General features: G+C 38.7%; 1 protein-coding gene across 1 annotated transcript in view; it reads left to right on the forward strand.

Moving 5' to 3' along the window:
* KDM4C (lysine demethylase 4C) overlaps positions 1-17,057 on the forward strand; it is a 320,670-nt gene extending 303,613 nt beyond the window's left edge. The window contains 3 exon segments of the mRNA XM_040419760.1: positions 5,054-5,173; positions 16,327-16,419; positions 16,580-17,057. Coding sequence (XP_040275694.1) covers positions 5,054-5,173; positions 16,327-16,419; positions 16,580-16,753 — 387 coding nt within the window. The 3' untranslated portion in view covers positions 16,754-17,057.
* Positions 17,058-21,082: the final 4,025 nt, after the last annotated feature.

Raw genomic sequence — 21,082 nt, forward strand, 5'->3', positions numbered from 1 at the left:
CTCCGTGTCAGGACGATTACAACGATACCTCATATGTATAGTTTTTCTTGTGGTTTAATACAAAAAAAAAATTAAAAATCTTGAAAAAAATTATTTTTGTCACCATAGTCTGACCCCTGTAACTTTTATGTAGTTATGTGTATGAAGCTGTTTGAGGGCTCATTTTTTTGCGTGGTGATCCATACATCTCATTGATACTATTTTGCGGTGTGTATGACTTTTTGATCACTTTTTATTTAATTTTATGTGGGAGGTGAAGCAACCAAAAAAACTGTATGTCACATGTTGGGAGAGGGTTAAACCAGGTATTTTTTCATTCCACTATAACAATTTGGACCATTAAATAAAATCTAAATTAAAATCCACTTTGATTCCAGGTTGTAATACAACAAAACTGGAAAACCACCAAAGGGGAGGGGAAATACTTTCACAAGGCAATGTATATTGCAAAATATTTTTTTTCCAATGGAAAAGAAAAATTGACCGTTTGGTTTTAAGGGGTGTTCCAATATTAGACATTTACGACAACCGCTGAAATTCAGTTGTTTACATCTATACAGAACTGAACATCTTTAAAAGCTTGTGCTGCATTGATTCAATCAGTCAGACATGCTGCCAATTACACTGTCTTACCGTCACAATTGTAGGTAGCATTGAGTTAAATTGCAGGTAACATAAAGCTACAGTTTCCATGCTGTGAAATTGGTCTGCGTATTATTTCTACAAGGCGAGCTGTCAAAAGCTGCTCTTTCCTTTGCTAAGGAAGAGAGATCATCTACAATCTGAAACGCCATCCATCCCATTATACTCTATGCCATGTTCATTCACTGGATGTCAGCTCTCTGAATTTCCCCATCATGAAGACTGAAAGTGATGTTGAAAAACCGTCAACGGCTTGTGAATTAAAATATAATTATATTGTGAATTAATAAACCTGTGTTGAAAGCCTGCACTCTGTGATGCCATGTTTCAATGTTTGAGAGCCTGTCCACTCTTCTGACATGTCTGTCTTAGTAAATACTTGCATTCCACATGAAATTACAGTTCTCCATTGTACTCATCCTCTTCTAGTCTTCCTGTAAATGTATGAATAAATTGACGGCTAGGTTGTTACTATTGTCTTTGTGAATAGTGTGCGTCACTTATTGCTGACAATGTCAGGCTATGTAGAGACGCCGCTTATTGGCAAGGGGAAAAGTAGCATCCTGTTGTCAGTTAATTCAAGCGTTTCCTGAAGGAATTATACAATCTTAAGACAAGATGCTTCAAAATTGTCATTTCATGAAGAATACAAGTATTTAGTAACAGGCATGCCAGGGGGAAAGATGCATGCTAGTTAGTCAGGACAGTGCCATACTTTTGGTTAAGTCATATTTTACCTCTGGAAAATGTATTCTAATATTCCCATAATACGCCATCAAATGGAGCAATATTCTCTTGTCGTATTCATGCAACATCCAACATAAGAAATCTTCCCTATAAAGTTAGAAACGTACAAAGGAACAGTATGACCCCACAAGTATATGGTGGTGTGATTATGGCTGTGTATGCGTGAGTTAGGTTGTATACACCTTGCGGTCTATCCTATTCATGAGGTGTAGGAATTAACTACATAGTTTGTAGTTGATTAAATATCCTGTGCTCTTCCAAAATGTGACATGTCCTATAGGTTGCATTTTGGTTACAGTTAGGCCTAGACTACAAGTCAGTGATTGTCAACCAAAACCAGGAGTGGAGCCCCCACATGTATAAGCTTTATTGGAAAGATCTGCACCTGTTCAGTGTTTTTGACCCCCACCTGGTTTTGGCTCACAATCACTGATGCAAATCATGGACCAAACACTGTATGAAATAAGCCTAAGGGCTCAGTGCCCGTATTACGTACCCGCACTGGCCGTGCGCACTCTGCTGCGGAGGCGGACCCATTGACTGCGAATGGGTCCGTCATCTGCAAGATATGGCAAAAGATAGGATTTTGAAGAGCCGACCATGAAAATCCCACGTAAAAACTGTCATTTTGCATTCAGTTCTGCAATGCAGTTTTCGAAGGAAGTGGTTGTACAAATACTATTTGGTTGGCATTGCTGTATGGTGAAAAACTGTTTCCTTACCATTGGAAAATAGCCACAACGTGCGCACTGCTAGCAACGTAAAGAAAGCATTTCTGTGACAAGATTTCCAGACATTTGAAGGCTTGCATCCATTTATCGAGCAATGATTTTTCATTTTCATAAAAAGCATTTTGGTACATAATCGTTTTCCTTCAGCCAGAAAGCTATAGTACATGGAGCTAACCTTAAACTGAAGAGACAGCTAGCATTAAGTGCATTAGGGGGAATGGAATTTCTGATATTTTAGTTTCATCCCTAGGGACAATCTTTTACTTTAGAGTGCTTAGGTTGAGTCACCTTTGCATCTTTGACCCAGCATTTCTATTTACTCCATGGGTTTCAGACTGGAAGAGCTGACTCTGTATGACAGTTCTCACACTCTATCACATCCCTTATTTCTACAGCAATGTCTTCAAATCATTACTGATTTTCGCTGTCGTTAGAAATGTCACAGTTAGACTGTGCTGATTATTTAGAAAATGTCTTCACACACTGTAACAATAGCCAATAATAACAAAACTTCTACATACAAAGCAGAAGGTCCGTATTCTTTATATATTTCAGAAATAATTCCTGTAAGCATTTGCCAACCCTTCTATATGTTTTAAATATTTTATTCTTACAAAAAAAATTCAATTTTTTTTCTAAAATCCCAAAATTTTACCCACTCAGGCAATAGATGCCATGTTTGTCTTTCTAGTAAAATTTCCAATCCAGGTAGAATGTGGAAGAAAAATCCCCAAGCATATTTGTAATTCCTCAGAAACATCACCAGATGTCTACAGAGAGTCAAGAGAAAAACCAAACTATTTGTTATGCAAATCTGAGTGCAGCATGCAGAAGATACACTATATTTAGTAAGAAATGGTGCTTTAAAATAAATTAATAGTAAGATGAATTATTTGTTGTTGAGCTAATCCTGATGCCACATTGTCATCACAACGAAGCAAATTTGGCAAGCATGTGACGTGAATAGATATGCTTCATGATCTATATGCACAACAGAATTTTATTACGTTAATTTTGTATCAATTTGAGTGCTGTAACTCAACTAGATTTTGATTTATGATGTTACTGATTATTTTAAATATATGCAAGCAAACAGAATTTACAAGAATATGACACGGCTCCAATGCGAAAATGGAAATCTAAATTTTTTTTTCAATGAACATTATTGTGTCATGTACTTGTAATTTGTGTCCAACACTATTTGCCTTTTTGGTCATTCAAAATCATATAAAATGGATGTGGCTTTTTCTAGATCTTGCCATTTTACTTCTTCACAGGCCCCCTAGACTTTTGTACCATTTGCCATAGAATTGAGGAAGGATAATTCCTTATCAGAAGGATACAATAATTGGAAAATATATTTGTACAGTACTGTGCAATAGTTTTAGACAGGGGTTGGAAAAAGCTGAAAAGTAGGAATGCTTTCAAAAAATAAGTGTTAATAGTTTTTCATCACTAAACAAAATGCAAAGTGAATGAACAAAAGAGAAATCTAAATCAAATCAATATTTGGTGTGACCACCCTTTGCCTTCAAAATAGCAGCAATTCTTCTAGGTTCACTTGCACACAGTTTTTGAAGGGAGGCTGTTCCAAACATCTTGGAGAATTAACCACAGATCTTATTTGGGTCTAGGCTTGCTCATATCCTCCTGTCTCTTCATGTAATCCCAGAATGACTTGATAATATTGAGTTAATGTCCCTGTAGGTGCCATATCATGACTTCCAGGACTCCTTGTTCTTCGTTATGGTGAAGATAGTTCTTAATAACATAGACTGTATATTTGGGGTTGTTATCCTGCAGAATTTGAAGCAAGTTAGATGCCTCACTGGATAATTATTAGTCTACCTTTCTCAGCATTGAGGACGCCATTAATCCTAATGAAATCCCCGCCTCCATCTGCTGAAATGCAGCCCCAAACTTGAAAGGAACCTACACCCTGCTTCACTGTTGCCTGCAGACAATCATTATTGTACTGCTGTCTAGCCGTTTGGTTAACAAACTGCCTTGTATTACAACCAAATATTTAAAATTTGGACCCTTCTATCTGGAGAACCTGCTGTCCTTTTTCTTCTTTTTGGCTGCAATTCTTTCAATGAAGACAACTTCTGGCAGGGATCCTCTGAACAGTAGAAAGGTGTACCTGGGTCTCACTGGCTCCTGACACTGAGATGATGATACTACTGGACATCTTCGGGTTTCGATAGGGAAGTAGGCATGATGTGTCTTATTTGCTGCACTAAGTTTCCTTGGCTGACTTCTGCATCCACAGTCCTCAGTACTGCCCGTTTCTTTAGGCTTCTTCAAAAGAACTAGAAAATCACATTTGAAACCCCAGTCTACTTAAATGATTTTGCCTGAGAGATACCTTGCTGATGCATTATAGGTATCTTGTGTCTCATCTTGTGTATTATTTGTGCTCAGTCTTGCCGTGGTGTATGACCTGTGACATAAAGCTGTCTACCACAACCTCACCCTTGTAGCAGAGTTTGACTGTTTCTCCCCTAGTTTAAAGTCTCATACACAGCTAGCTGTTTGTTTCATTTAGTGACCGTTTCAACCTACGTATGAAAATGAAGATCATTATTAACTGTTTGGTATAATTGGTTAATCATGGACCTCAAAATCCCTGATTTTGTCCAAGTGTACCTAGAAGAATTGATGCTGTTTTGAAGGTAAAGAGTGGTTGCGCCAGATATTGACTTGAGATAGATTTCTCTTTTTTTCATTCACTTTGCTTTTTGTTAATTGATAAAAATGTAACTATTAACACTTCTGAACAAGCACTTATCAACTTGCCATATCATTGATTTGGCTCTCATTACTGGTAGACAATCCACATGTGTGAATGGGTGCATACATTTTGTCTACTTTTAATCTTGACACATGCAATTAATTTAACATTTTCTATTTTTTTTTCCTTTTTTTAACAGAGCAGAGACTGTCTGAAGCTAGGTCCACCTTTACAGGGAGAAGATGTCCGGGTAAAATGGCCTGATGGGTTACTTTATGGTGCAAAATACCTTGGATGCAACATTGTCTATATGTACAAGGTGAGTGTAAAATTACTTTTACATTTGTTTACCATTCAAAGCTTTTTACCATATGTGACCATACTTACAAACTTAGTGGGGTTGTTTATCAAAATGGTGTAAAGCAGAACTGGCTTAGTTGCCCATAGCAACCAATCAAAATCCAACTTTCATTTTCCAAAGGAGCTAGTTCTACTTTATACCGGTTTGATAAATCTCACCCATTGTGCTTTCTCGCCTTAAAGCCTCATTCACACGTCAATGTTTGGGTCAGCGATTTCCATCAGTGATTGTGAGCCAAAACCAGGATTGGAGCCTCCACAGACATAAGGTTTAAGAGAAAGATCTGCACCTGTCCTGTCTACACTGCATCTGGTTTTAGCTCAAATTCACTGTTGGAAACACTGACCAAAACACTGACGTGTGAATGAGGCTTTAAGGCTGGAAAGCACAATGGGTGAGATTTATCAAACCGGTATAAATTGGAACTGGCTTAGTTGCCCATAGCAACCAATCAGTGCATTTGAGTGAAGTGAATGTATACGAAGAAACTATAATCATGGGTATGTAAATTCTCAATACATAGCATTGCCCACATATGCTATTGTTTTTTTGTACCTAGACACCGCTGTAAACTGCGCTGAAATTTGGCACTTCTAATTCTTGAGAAATCCTCTGCACCTAGCTTGACAGGGTAGCAGGCTTACCAGAAGAGGGTTAAGGGGCATAGGTAAAGGGGCATGGCCTTGTATGGACACTGACATTGGCAACAACTTCTTTATGGCTGCATCTAGCACACAGTGATCTTTCTCTGTATCCATCCGAACCTTTGCATTATTACTATCTTTGTAATACATGTAACTTAGTCCATTGTAATTGATCCCTGAGGAACCGTTAATCATGGGGAAACGTGTTGGGATTATCTGTGGTGGATCCCCTGGCACCCCATATCTGAGCGATTGCTTATCCTCTACTATGTGGGTTATCCCGGGCATCTCACCAAGTGATATTGCTTTGACCTAATGGTTATTACTAGCTTCTTTTTATTTTTGTTTGCTTTATCAATATTTGTATTTCCTCACTGTCAGATACACCTGGTGTGGGTACTCTAATATCCTGTTTTATCTACATTACTATCAATAACTCCAAAATGCTTGTATTTATTTTGCTGTTCAGAGTAGTTATACCTAACAATTAGGTGACCCCCTGTCCCATATATCATATAGCGATCTATCAATTGATATCAAGTTTGGGTTACTGTGATATTATTAGGCGTGCCCTGATAGGCAACATTTAACACCAAATTGCACCACAATTCTGGTGTCAAATTCTGTCTCAGAGCAAGCCAACCAACAGTTGGTACAGAGTTAGACAAAAGCCTCTATCCCAGTACCACGTTTATCATCTAGTCTAAGCCCCTGTGATAAAGCTTATGCCATTTATAGGATTAGTAAATCTGCCCCAAAGAATGAAATTGTTAGCCACCTATTTTAGCTGGAATGTGAGATGGTCATGTAAGAAGCATTGGGAAACTTTTCATTGCACATAATATAGTTTTAATGTATTTGACGATTTTCCACACACTACTGGAATACTTTTCTTATTTCCTGCAAAAAAATAAATAAAATAGTTCAGTTTAGATTAATTTTCCACTTAGACAGCAGGAAGCATTTTCTCTGTTTTAAATGAGCATATTAGAATGCAGTGTTGTAGACATTGGTTTAGTTAACGGTATCTCATGGCATGTCACTCAGGTTGTCTTCACCTTATACACACAGACAGTCTGAAAAGAGCCGAAAGCTATTCAATTAATTTCCGCTAGCTGTTGAATCAGAAGCAAACATAAGAAAGAAATTAAATAAAGAATAAAAAAAAATTGATGGATGGGTATGCAAAAGTTTCAGCTGTAACTACATAAAAAATGTGGCACTACAAATACTGATAATACAGTGCTGGTAATCTTTGAAACGGACTGTATGGTTAATGGAAATTCCAGAGGCAGAAAACACACACTTTTAAAGACCCATTTTAGTTCCAGCTACTTATATGCCGAGTTAAACTTAGAAAGCCCCTGCAGAGTTGGCTTCTGACTACAGACCTCATGCTTGCTTGTTTTCTGTGACTAACCACTCCATGAATATTTTAAGGAGTGATAGTTTTGCTAAAATAATACTCCTGTATTGCAGGACTTGGGCATGGTTAAGGTCTGACCTTACTTGTAATTATTTAAATCCTTATTGTTAGTGAAGATCATTTTGCCAGTAGTAATACAGCCTTGCCAGAAAGATAAAAATGTATGTGAGTAGTCCTTGCACAACACTATTGAAGAACAAATACTTAGATATACATTTACAGGTGACTATGCAAAATCAATAAAACATGGAAGAAGGCAAATGAGCTCTTAGCAAGCTCTTCCTCTGATGCCACCACAATAAGGCAGCTATCCTATAAGTCAATGTTCGACCCTTTAAATAGGCCTTGAGACATGACTCGGATACAGTCCTGATCAAAAGTTTAAGACCACTTGAAAAATGGCAAAAAATCATATTTAGCATGGCTGGATCTTAACAAGGTTCCAAGTAGAGCTTCAACATGCAACACGAAGAAATGGGAGTGAGACAAAACATTTTTTGAGCATTCAATTTAATGAAAACAACGAATAAACTGAAACAGGCTGTTTTTCAGCTGATCAAAAGTTTAGGACCACATGCCTTTAAAAGGCCGAATCTGTGCAAAGATGTGGATTCATTGTCATTTTCTGTCAGGTAGTCACACGTTGTGATGGCAAAGGCAAAAAAACTCTCCCTTTTTGAATGTGGTCGGGTTGTTGAACTGCACCATCGCTGCTGAGGTGGGACACAGTAAGACAGTCATTTGGAATTTCTTAAATTCTTAAATGATCCTGAGGGTTATGGAACAAAAAAGTCAAGTGGAATACCCCAAAAAAATGTCATCAGCACTGAGCCGGAGGATCCAATTGGCTGTCCGTCAAGACACTGGACGATCCTCGACCCAAATTAAGGCCCTTACTGGTGCTGACTGCAGCCCCATAACCATCAGATGGCATCTGAGACTGAAGGTCTTCAAAAGCAAAAAACGTCTTCAAAGACCTCGTCTCCTTGAACGCCACAGAACTGCTCGTTTGGACTTTGCAAGAGAGCACCAAACATGGGACATTCAAAGGTGGAAGAAAATGTTATTCTCTGATGAGAAAAAATGTAACCTTGATGGTCCTGATGGTTTCCAACGTTACTGGCATGACAAGCAGATCCCACCTGAGATGTTTTCTACGCGCCACAGTGGAGGGGGCGCCATAATGGTCTGTGGTGCTTTTTCCTTCAGTGGAACAATGGAGCTTCAGGAAGTGCAGGGGCGTCAAACGGCCGCTGGCTATGTCCAGATGTTGCAGAGAGCATTCCTCATGACTGAGGGCCCTCGTCTGTGTGGTAACGACTGGGTTTTTCAACAGGACAACGCTACAGTACACCGCAGGACATGGGACTTCTTCCAGGAGAATAACATCACTCTTTTGGCCCATCCTGCGTGTTCCCCTGATCTAAATCCAATTGAGAACCTTTGGGGATGGATGGCAAGGAAAGTTTACAAAAATTAACAACAGTTCCAGACAGTAGATGGCCTTCGTGTGGCCGTCTTCACCACTTGGAGAAATGTTCCCACTCACCTCATGGAAACGCTTGCATCAAGCATGCCGAAACGAATTTTTGAAGTGATAAACAATAACGGCGGAGCTACTCATTACTGAGTTCATGTTTGGAAGTTGGATTTCTGTTTTGGGGGGGGGTTAGTTTTTTTTGTAGGTGTGGTCCTAAACTTTTGATCAGCTGAAAAACAGCCTGTTTCAGTTTATTCGTTGTTTTCATTAAATTGAATGCTCAAAAAATGTTTTCTCACTCCCATTTCTTCTTGTTGCATGTTGAAGCTCTACTTGGAACCTTGTTAAGATCCAGCCATGCTAAATATGATTTTTTGCCATTTTTCAAGTGGTCTTAAACTTTTGATCAGGACTGTATTAAATAAGCCAGCACCTCATCTGCAGACAGCTGTTTTGGGGTGATGGCCCCTCATCAATTAAGTTAATCGGCGTGAGGAGACTTATAGGCCATACATGCTCCGCTGGAATTCTGGTTAGAAGGGATGAAAATGAGCACTTGGCAAGATCTGCCTCTGATGGCTCCAGATGTAAGGCAGCTATCCTATAAGTCAATGTTCAACCCTTTAAAGAGACCTTGAGACATGACTTGGATAATAAATAAAGCAGCATCTCATCTGCAGACAGCTCTTTAAGGTGCTCTCTGTAAGGAGAGATAGTACTCCCAAGTAAACATGGCGTAATACTCTGTGTTGTGTCAAATCTATACCTGTGGAGTCAACTGCAAAGCAGCACAAACCTTTTAGGTTATCTGTCTTCCACATTTATGGCTTAGAAACAGAATTTGTCATAAAAGTTGGATTGGTGGGTACCAAAGTTTAGACTCTCACCTGTCGATCTTGGTCATTTCTCCATTCAATCTGTCATCTTACCTGGTACTCCAATCAAACCTTAAAGGGGTTGTCTCACTTCAGCAAATGGCATTTATAATGTAGAGGAATTTAAAGTCTATGTACACCTTTTGGGGGCAATTTTTTTTTATTATGGCATTATACTCATTGTGAGCTAAAAATCATTTTTTCAATTGGTCTTAACAATATAGAATCCATTTTTCTCTACAGAGCTGATATGCTCTAGCAGCAGCCTGTAGATTTTTTGTCTTTTCCGTCATCTGGGGAGCTGAAGGACTCCTTATCTCTGCTCTCTGTCCTTATAAACACATTAAAGCTCAGGTCTTATCTTACTCATAAGAATGTAGCTTAAATAAGTGTTTATGACCTCTTTGTCATTTAAAGATAAGGGTTATTAGATGATCAGCACAAAATGAAAGTACCCGTCACACAGTTAGTCTTGGATAACAGTTTTTCTAACAAATGCCCCCCCCATACTGAATCTACTTACCTGGCTCCCTGCTCTCCATGCCGATCCTGGTCCCCGCACCGCTGCAGCTGCTTCTCCCATGCGTGGATGAAAACATCTGGTGTCAGGGCTAGCAGCCAATGGCAGGCAGCGACTGGGGCGCTAGAAAGGCTCATCCCCATACCTGCCTGCCATTGGCTGCTTTTCCCGACACCAGATTTTCATCCGCGCATGGTGAGAAACAGCTGTGGCAGTGTGAGGACCAGGAGCTGCATGGGGAGCCGGGTAAGTAGATTGAGTGTGAAGGGCCCAGCATATGGGGTAGCAATATTTTTAATAAAGGCCAATTGAAAATATGATTTTTAGCCAAAAATGAGTAAAATGCAATCATAAGCAAAAATTGCCTCCAAAGATGTACATAGCCTTTAATACAATAATGTATTGTGATTGTCCATATTGCTTGCTGGCTAGATAAATTTTTCCACCACATTATACACTGCTCGTTGGTTACGACTATCCTGTATCCAGCAGAGGTGGCCAAGCTTGCGAACTATAGGAAAAAGCGCCTGCCTCTCTGGTAGCTGGGACTGTGGTAGTGCGCATAGTCCAGCACTTTTTTCTATAATGTGCATTTTTAGATAGTTTGTTTTTCTTACGCTTGATCAAAGCTAGATTAATGTGCATTGCCAGTAATCCAAACTTCACAAAGTAAGATTAGTGCAGACATTGAACAAGCAGCAGATGCCGAAAGATGAGGTGGAGATTCATTATGAGGCCAGTTTTTAGTCAGCTTTACTGGAGTCTGCATTGCCGTAATTTGGGCCAAATTTTTCAAATGTAACAATGTTTGATACATTTAGTGCATCTTCGATGCTGACAGTGTAACTGTGTGAGGGCTTATTTTTTGGCAGGTTGATTTGTGTTTTTCATTGGTACGATTGTCTTGCTTTTTACTCGGTTTGTGATGGAGGGAAGAATAGAAAACAGCAATTCTTTATTTTTATTTTATCGTGCTTTACAATCCGTATATTTGCAAAGTGCAGAACGGACGCGGCCGGTGTCCCTGTTTGCGGGCCTGTTTTGGTCTTGTGAATGTACCGGTATACTGAAGACACTGGGGGATAGTGGAGCTGATGGCACTGGGGAAACTGAAGCACTTAGGCTGATCGCACAGGGGGGAGCGAAGGGTGTTGGGGACTGATGGCAGGGGATCTGATGAGGTTTTATAAATGAAAACAGTCTATTAATTCATTTTTTCTTACCAGAGTACTCGATTAATTGTAAAAAGTAATCAGTAGAATACTCTATTTCTAAAATAATCGTTTACTGCAGCCCTAGTGTGCTCCTGTGGCTGAAACACCTTTACAAGGCTACCAGGCGTATTACAGGTATAGTCCAATGCAGGCCTGCAGGGGGCAGCACTGCTTTGGAATATACTAAATTTTCTATTCTGTAATCCATTAAATCACTTTACTAATTAGACATGGCAATTTGATGATTGCATGATTGCAAGATAAAATGTGCTCTTTATTTGCACACATCAAGTGACAACGTTTCGGCTCTCACAGAACCTTTCTCAAGTCAGACCACCTGACTTGAGAAAGGTTCTGTGAGAGAGCAGAAACGTTGTCACTTGATGTGTGCGAATAAAGAGCACATTTTATCTTTCAAGCAGTGCTGCGGACTTTCATTGCTATATATATATATATATATATATATATATATATATATATATATATATATATACATATACATATATACACACATATACACAGTTGCAAGAAAAAGTATGTGAACCCTTCGGAATGATATGGATTTCTGCACAAATTGATCATAAAATGTGATCTGATCTTCAGTCACAACAATAGACAATCACAGTCTGCTTAAACTAATAACACACAAAGAATTACATGTTACCATGTTTTTATTGAACACACCATCTAAACATTCACAGTGCAGGTGGAAAAAGTATGTGAACCCCTAGACTAATGCCATCTCTAATGCCATCTCCAAGAGCTAATTGGAGTGAGGTGTCAGCCAACTGGAGTCCAATCAATGAGATGAGATTGGAGGTGTTGGTTACATCTGCCCTGCCCTATAAAAAACACACACCAGTTCTGGTTTTGCTTTTCACAGGAAGCATTGCCTGATGTGAATGATGCCTCGCATAAAAGAGCTCTCAGAAGACTTACGATTAAGAATTGTTGACTTGCATAAAGCTGGAAAGGGTTATAAAAGTATCTCCAAAAGCCTTGCTGTTCATCAGTCCACGGTAAGACAAATTGTCTATAAATGGAGAAAGTTCAGCACTGCTGCTACTCTCCCTAGGAGTGGCCGTCCTGTAAATATGACTGCAAGAGCACAGCGCAGGCTGCTCAATGAGGTTAAGAAGAATCCTAGAGTGTCAGCTAAAGACTTACAAAAGTCTCGGGCATATGCTAGCATCCCTGTTAGCGAATCTACGATACGTGAAACACTAAACAAGAATTGATTTAATGGGAGGATACCACAGAGGAAGCCACTGCTGTCCAAAAAAAACATTGCAGCACATTTACAGTTTGCACAAGAGCACCTGGATGTTCCACAGCAGTACTGGCAAAATATTCTGTGGACAGATGAAACCAAAGTTGAGTTGTTTGGAAGAAACGCACAACACTATGTGTGGAGAAAAAGAGACACAGCACACCAACATCAAAACCTCATCCCAACTGTGAAGTATGGAGGTGGGGGCATCATTGTTTGGGGCTGCTTTGCTGTGTCAGGGCCTGGACGGATTGCTATCATCGAAGGAAAAATGAATTCCCAAGTTTACCAAGACATTTTGCAGGAGAACTTAAGGCCATCTGTCCATCAGCTGAAGCTCAACAGAAGATGGGTGTTGCAACAGGACAATGACCCAAAGCATAGAAGTAAATCAACAACAGAATGGCTTAAACAGAAGAAAATACGCCTTCTGCAGTGGCCCAACCCGATTGAGATGCTGTGGCATGACCTCAAGAAAGCGATTCACACCAGACATCCCATGAATATTGCTGAACTGAAACAGTTCTGTAAAGAGGAATGGTCAAGAATTACTCCTGACCGTTGTGCACTTCTGATCTGCAACTACAGGAAAGGTTTGGTTGAAGTTATTGCTGCCAAAGGAGGTTCAACCAGTTATAAAATCCAAGTGTTCACATACTTTTTCCACCTGCACTGTGAATGTTTACATGGTGAGTTCAATAAAAACATGGTAACATTTAATTGTGTGTTATTAGTGTGATTGTCTATTGTTGTGACTTAGATGAAGATCAGATCACATTTTATGACCAATTTGTGCAGAAATCCATATCATTCCAAAGGGTTCACATGCTTTTTCTTGCAACTGTGTATATGTATGTATGTGTGTATAGTGTGTATAATATATATATATATATATATATATATATATATATATATATATATATATAAAATTCAATTTACCCCCTTTCCCATAAAATAAAAACAAGCAATAAAAAAAAAAAACATCATAGGCATTGCCTCATCTGAAAATGCATATTCTATTAAAATACACTACTCACAAAACGTTATATTTTGGCTTGTGGGTGAAATTCCGGGATTAACCTAAAATGCACTCTAACCTTTACAGGTGAACTTAATGTAACCTTCTCTAAACGTTGAATGCACATGTCCAACTGTTCAGTGTTTCAGTACTTTTTGCACAACTTGCTGTTCTCTAACAAGGAGCTTAACGGCAAAATTCACAACAGGTGTTTGATCCATGAATCGCCCAATAAATTTCCTGGTTCAATTTGAATTAGTATTTAAACAGTCCTCCTTATAATGCTGTTCACATTTTGACATCATGAGACCAAGACAACACCTAACAATTGATCAACAGTACCTCGCCATTGCGAGGCTTCAAGCCGGATGTTCTCAGTCAGAAGTCGCCACTGAGCTTAGAGTGTCACAGAGTGTCATCAGCAGGTTGCAACAGAGATACAGAGAGATTGGAAAAGTCACAGAAAGGCTTAGAAGTGGATGCATCTGCATGCTAGACGACCTGCAAGGGTTCCTGATCACACCACCAGGCACAGGCGTCAGTGGGACCAGTGGGCCTCAGTGCTGTTCACTGATGAGTCGATTTACGGTGAGCAGGAATGGTGGTCGCCAACAATGTTTGAGACTTCAAGGAGAGCGCTATGCATCAGATACTGTTGTCACTGGTGGTGTTACAGTGTGGGCAGGTGTATCTAGTCATTACAGAACTGCCCTACACTTTGGAATGGTATAGTGACAAGCCCATACTACTTGAATAATATCATTAATCCAGTCATTGTGCCTCTGCATGAACAAAACAGGCGTAATTTCATCTTCATGGACGTGCGCCAGCTGATCAAGGTCGCATAATTCTCCAGACCTAAATCATATTGAAAACCTATGGGACCAGCTGAGTCGCCGTGTAAAGGCTCGTAACTCTGTACCCCAGGACCTCAATGATGGCCGCTCTTCAAGAAGAGTGGGATGCCATGCCTCAGCAGACAATAAGTCAACTTGTGAACAGCATGAGACGTCATTGTCAAGCTGTAATCACACAGGAGGACAAGTTACTTCAGAGCAGTGAGGTAAAGAGCTGCCTCATCCTCCTCTCTGCTCTACTTGTCAGGGGTTATGGTACTGAATACAGTTTAATATGATCTTCAGCTGAATCTCTGTAGGAATGGAGTTGATGAGGAGACATGAAGTACAGAGAGGAGGCGGAGATGTGGCTGCGTCCTGCTGTGTGATTAGGACAGGTTTTGTGTGTTTTAATAGGAGGACGGCCATTTAATTCCTCCTGATGATTGCTCCCCAGACAAAATAAGCCATTGTAACTAATGAAAGGTATTTGGGAATATATTTATAATAAAGTAATATTTAGGTATTTTAATTTTCTTAATTCCCGGAGAACCCCTTTAAGCATCAATTACAGCTTGACAACGACGTCTCATGCTGTTCACAAGTCGACTTATTGTCTGCTGAGGCATGGCAACTGCGGGTGTCGCTGTTATGGGGGCGCTGCGGGACAGTTGTTGTGTACTCACTTCATCATGTGCACTTACTCCCCCCGACCCCCCCGATCAGATAGAGAATTACCATATAATTACTGTGATACAGTCAGTTTTTGTCAGAAGAGTGCAGTCGGCCTGGGAGATGCGGCTGGTACACATGGATCATGTTCCCCGTGCGATCATAGTAGTCTCAAATGATGTATCACACGACAGGCCAAGATAAACACTTCAGCAGGCAGGACCAAGAAAGATAGCATTAGGCCTTATGCACAAGACCATATCGATTTTGCGGTCTGCAAGTTGCGGATCCGCTAAATAAGTATACTGTCCATGTTTGATTTTGTTGCAGAGCCATTAACTTCTATGGATTTGAGGTCTGCATTTTGAGGACCAGAATAGGAGATTATATTTTTTTGCAGAACTACATATGGATGTGGAAAGCACACATATGACATCATCAATTTCCACATCTGTATGTCAGATTCACAAAAAATAGAATATGTCCTATTCTGGTCCTCAAAATGCAGACCTTGAACGTATAGAAGTCAATGGGTCTGCAAAAAAATGCATATCGCACACTAACAGTATACTTATTTAGCAGATGCGCATCTTGCAGACCGCAAAATGGATATTGTCATGTGCATTAGGCTTTAGATACACACTTCAGCAGGCAGTATCATACGAGATAGGATTAGATACACAGCTCCGCAGGCAGTATCATAGAAGATCGTATTAGATACACTTCAGCAGGCAGTATCATACAAGATAGGATTAGATACACAGCAGCCTATGTATCAGACACAGCATGCTGTAAACAGCCATGTAAACAGCAAGCTGTGAATGTAAACAGATCTGCCAGGAAAGTCTGATGCCCAGAAAGCAGAGACATTAAAATCATATATTGGAGGCATAGTTATGCATGGTGAGGGGTGTTAGGAACACATAAAAATAATTTTGATTTGATTTTGCGACCGGACAAACTCTTTAAATTTCAAGATAAGTATTGCTACATCGGTATAACATCACTTCACTTATACAATATTTGCCAGTAAAGAAAGATTGCAATCTGTGAATTGTTCTCATTCTAATATAAATATACTTTAATATACAGTACTTTAAACATCGTTTTGGGTGATGGAGTAACTTTTTCCTTTACTAATTTCTTTTTTGCACAGGTTGAATTTGAAGATGGGTCACAAATTGTGACAAAGAGAGAAGATATTTACACAATGGAAGAAGAACTTCCTAAGAAGATCAAATCTCGTTACGTAAGTTTCACTTTTATTTTAGCTTTTGTCTTAATCTATGATGGGGAGAAGTGTAACTAGTCATTGGAATGTTTATATAGTGACTAAAAATACTCCAGTTGACCATGCAACCGTATGATGCTAAAATCCTGAAAAGCTAATTTTTCTTATACTGTTCTAGTCCAGAGCATCGGACATGAAATATGAAGATGCGTTTTATGGGGAAGAAGTCATTAAAGACAAAAAAAGACAGAGAGTACTGAATGTTAAGTTCAAGAATGAATATGTTGATGATCCCGGATATCGCACATTTCTCAAGAGTTCATTCCAAAAGAAAACCCACAAGGGACAGTAATGGACTAACACAACATGCAACTGAATAGACCCAAGTTTGCGAGAGATTTGTTACTGCATTTGCACTACACCCATACAGTAGTACTTTGAACTGAAAGGTCATTCTGGTTCAACTCCTTGTCATAATTCCTGTTCATACATAACATCTACTGGCTTGCAGTGGAGCCTTGTCATCATTGACATTACATTGTCTATTAGATTCATGGCCATAGTATAGCACTCCTTCAACTAATGGTGTTAAAGAGGTATTCCCATCATATACAGTGGGGGCATATCACTAAGATATGTCCCCATTGTCTGATAGGTGCGGGTCCCACCTCTGGGACCCGCATCTACAAGGAGAACGGAGCACGGAGAGCTGTGGCTGGAGGACCCCGGGTCCACCACCAAGCGCTGCTGCCCGCTACTCCCATACAAGTGAATGTGAGTGGACTGCTCCCATTCATTTCTATGGGGCAGACGGAAATGGCCGAGCCAGCACGCGGCTATTTTTGGCAGCCCCATTGAAATGAATGGAGGGCAGCTGCACATGCGCAGTGCGCCCTCCATTAATTTCCCCGCTTCGTTCTCGTTGTAGGTGCAGGTCCCAGAGGTGGGACCCGCACCTATTAGACAATGGAGGCATATCCTAGCTATATGCCCCCATTGTATGTGATGGTAAAACCCCTTTAAGGGGAATAGTTCACAGCCTCATTGCTAGCCAGGAAAACCATGCGCTCCTAAAATAGAATCCTGACTTTACCACCCTGAAAGTGTTTCAATTGTTTTTGGAGATATTTGCAGGAAGTATGTATGCTAATATTGGTGGCACAAGGTACCCACTTGGGTCATGTATACAGACATTGCACTGTATACACTGCTAATCGAAACTATAAGCCCTATGGAACATTCATTTGTTCGCATGCATTGACCTTTTTGTAGTAGTGGCCCAAGATACCACGTTCTGTTTTTCCCAGAATGTTCTCATTCATGTTACCACATCTACTGGAACTGAGTTAAAAGCTGAAAAGTCTTAAGAAGCATTGACTTGGAAACTACTCTAGTCACTCAGGGCTGCATGTTGTCAGGATATATACATTGTTGTTCTACCACAAAACTATATATAGTTTATCTTACCAGCATTTATGAAAAACTTGCGGTCATCAGAATATTTAAAGGTCAACAGTTTGGGTTAATGTACATATTCCAAATGTATGTTCATGCAGTGATTTATGACATAGTCAAGTCCCCATGTTTGAATGAGACTTCCAGTGCTATTTTCCAATATGCACTCCTCATGTATAAGTTAGTTTTGTGAAGCAATAAGAAATGTTTTCTCTGACAAGTGGAGAAATTCTTATCTTTGGAATATGCTTATCACCATATTACGTCTGGTTTTACAGAGATTTGTTGCGCAACTGATTCATTTGTATATATCCAATTTGAGACGATAAGTGTAAAATGTTTAAAAAGTTAATAATAGTTAAATAATAAACAAATACTTTTTTGTTATGAGTTTTATTCATTGCTTAAATATGTTAAATCGTTAAGACACCGTTATATTTTTCTTCCATTCAGCCAATTAGGACAAGTCTTTATTTAGTTAGGATTTTTTGTTCAACTTCATACTGAAATCTTCAAAAATTGTTTGCCTTTCTCAGGAATAGACTCTAGTACTTGGCAATTAAAACAAAGTGGTATGAATAATGAATGTATGATTTCCATTGTTTGTTTTGTGAGGCATTTGGCAATATAATCTGGTATAATCCTTAATAAAAATAAGCCCAACTGATCACAAAATATAGTTATACATCTTGAAAGTATTCATATACTTCTTTTACTGGTATGTTTACATGGCACAATACACTCTAGAAAAATCTGATGTGTATTTGCCACAGAATCTACAGTGGCAATCCAAGCTTGACTTTTGGATATTTGAGCTTATCAGTTTGAGATCCACCTGTGGATTTAGCCCAATTCAGTGGGCTGATAAGTATGGAAATAATCTGCAGCCGTATAAAGGGCAGTGTGGATTCACATTGACAACAATGGAAGGTGTATTCTGGCGTACAAAGTCAAGCACAAAATCTGCCATGTGAATGAATCCTAAAGGTGTTCATTCACTTACATATTAGTAACAACAGTACTTCACTGGGAAATAAGTCTCAATATATACAAATTAATATTCAAGAAGTGCTGAGTAGGTTCACAGAGTATGAGCCAACTGAGGGTGCATGATGTTTTTGGTCAACAAATTACCCCCTTTTTGTTTGTGGCAGTACTACTTACGTAACATTTTTAGTTTTCCTTGCAATAATGCAAACAATTGAGCTTTGCAGTAAAGCAAAATACAGGTTTAAGCAGATTTAAAGTAACCTGTAGAAGCGTGTGAATGCCCACAGTCATTTGATATCAGTAGTTCACTCCTCGTGGAAAATTTGGTTTAAAATGATAGAAAGGTGCAACACTAAGTGAAATATGTGGAGTTTTTTTTTTATTTTAATGTCCCGACACCTCCCAATTACTCTGTTATTGATATCTTTTAGCAATGCCTAAATTGCGCTTTTTTTTTTTTATTACCGTGTTTATTGAATTCTATTCTTTTCATACACTATGAATTTCATGTCATGTAAAAAGTATTTATACTTTTTATTAAACTGGTTGTGCAAAAAAGTGTTTGTTTTTATTTTCTGTTGGTTTAGGAACCGAATATAAGCAAGTAATTTTCAATCTGCAAATCATAATTAAGAATGGTTGAAAATCAGCCATTAAAAAGGCATTAAGACACTTGTGTAGCAGTAACTCCTATCTTAATGACTACCTACCGTACTTTACTTGACTTTCCCAACACATTATTAATACCAATGTGACCAGAATTATCATGCCAAGTGCCGCCTAAATTTTGCATGATTTGTTCATCTGTATGCAAATGTGCCATAACAGTATACTTGGTAAATATCCAAGAACTGTAGCCATGTGGAAATTGTATAACTGCAACTGGTAAATGTTTTAAAGCATAGCAATTATTTAAGTATACATCTTTCATCCCTATACATATATTTTCTTTTTTTTATTTATGTAGCATTTCTATAACTATATGAATTCCATTTTCATAACTAGATGAGTTTCTGCAGAAGACCATTTTTGTCCAAGAAATGTGATCTTTCCTTAATTATAAAATTTGTATAGAACAATTCCCCCCAGTTTATAAACATGTTGAAAAAGAGTTTATGAAATAATATATTGATGCTTTTCTTTATTCTTTATTTTCCGTAATTTAAGTAGTATTTATGGTTGTAAAATGAATTGAAAAGTGAAAGTGTGACTTTTCTACTAGATGTTTCCATTTTTCTTTTGTTGTATGTGAGTGTTTAGCTGAGTTTATAAAATGCACCATTTAAACAATAAAACTGCAAAGTAAGTAGTTGTGTAGTTTTGTTAGGAAATACAAATGATAAAGAATGCATCCCAGCAAAATTTTATTGCATTGATCTGACATTTAAGTTTAAGGACACAAGTTGTCACCTTTTTTTCTACAAGAGAATAAATAATTTTACTATTTTGCCCATCTTGTCACTGTATTTTCTTTGGTGTGCATTGATATACATTGTCCATCTCAAGTCAGCCTTACCATTTATCTGTTCCAAACCAGTAAGTGCTATGTGAAAATTTATCACTGAATATGAGAATTAAGAATCGCTGTGGGATGAAGGCAAGAAATATTCAGCTGACAGTGGATGCACAAATAATAGACAATATTTGGTGATAAGGCTATATGTGAAATTTATTGGAATGGCATAAAATGTTAATGGCAGGATGGCAATGATAGTATTTGGATGGTAACTGGCTGAACATTTTCTCTAGAAACAATGCCTGTTACAGGAAATATGCGTTAAGACTATGGATTATTAGCTTCAGAACATAAAGGTAACATTAGATATTATACAAGGTGATGTCAGTTTATAAAAGCAATGTTGTCAATGTGTAGGAAATAAAATATTGCAGATTATATTTTTATTAATAGCCAAGCAGTATATAGTGGGTACGGTAAGGTGTATGTTGCATAAGTTATACAAAGAAGCTTGACGAAACCATGGTGGAGTGGAGAAGACTTGTGTATTAGGGCTACATAGCAAGTGAAGGTACAAATGTACACAAATGGATAGTTTTAGTCCACAAGGGCTAATTAAACATGCAGGCAGACAGTAAAAGTGCAAAATTGGCATCTGGTGAAGAGCATTTCTCAAAAGATTTGTGTACAAATTGGGGTACTATCCCAAAATTTTCTTAGGAAGCTGATCCCCTTGATGAGAGGAATAGATGGCTGTTTGGGCTTGGGGGGAAATCACAT

The sequence above is a fragment of the Bufo bufo genome, chromosome 2 (genome assembly GCF_905171765.1).
Source record: "Bufo bufo chromosome 2, aBufBuf1.1, whole genome shotgun sequence".
Lineage (NCBI taxonomy): Eukaryota > Metazoa > Chordata > Amphibia > Anura > Bufonidae > Bufo > Bufo bufo.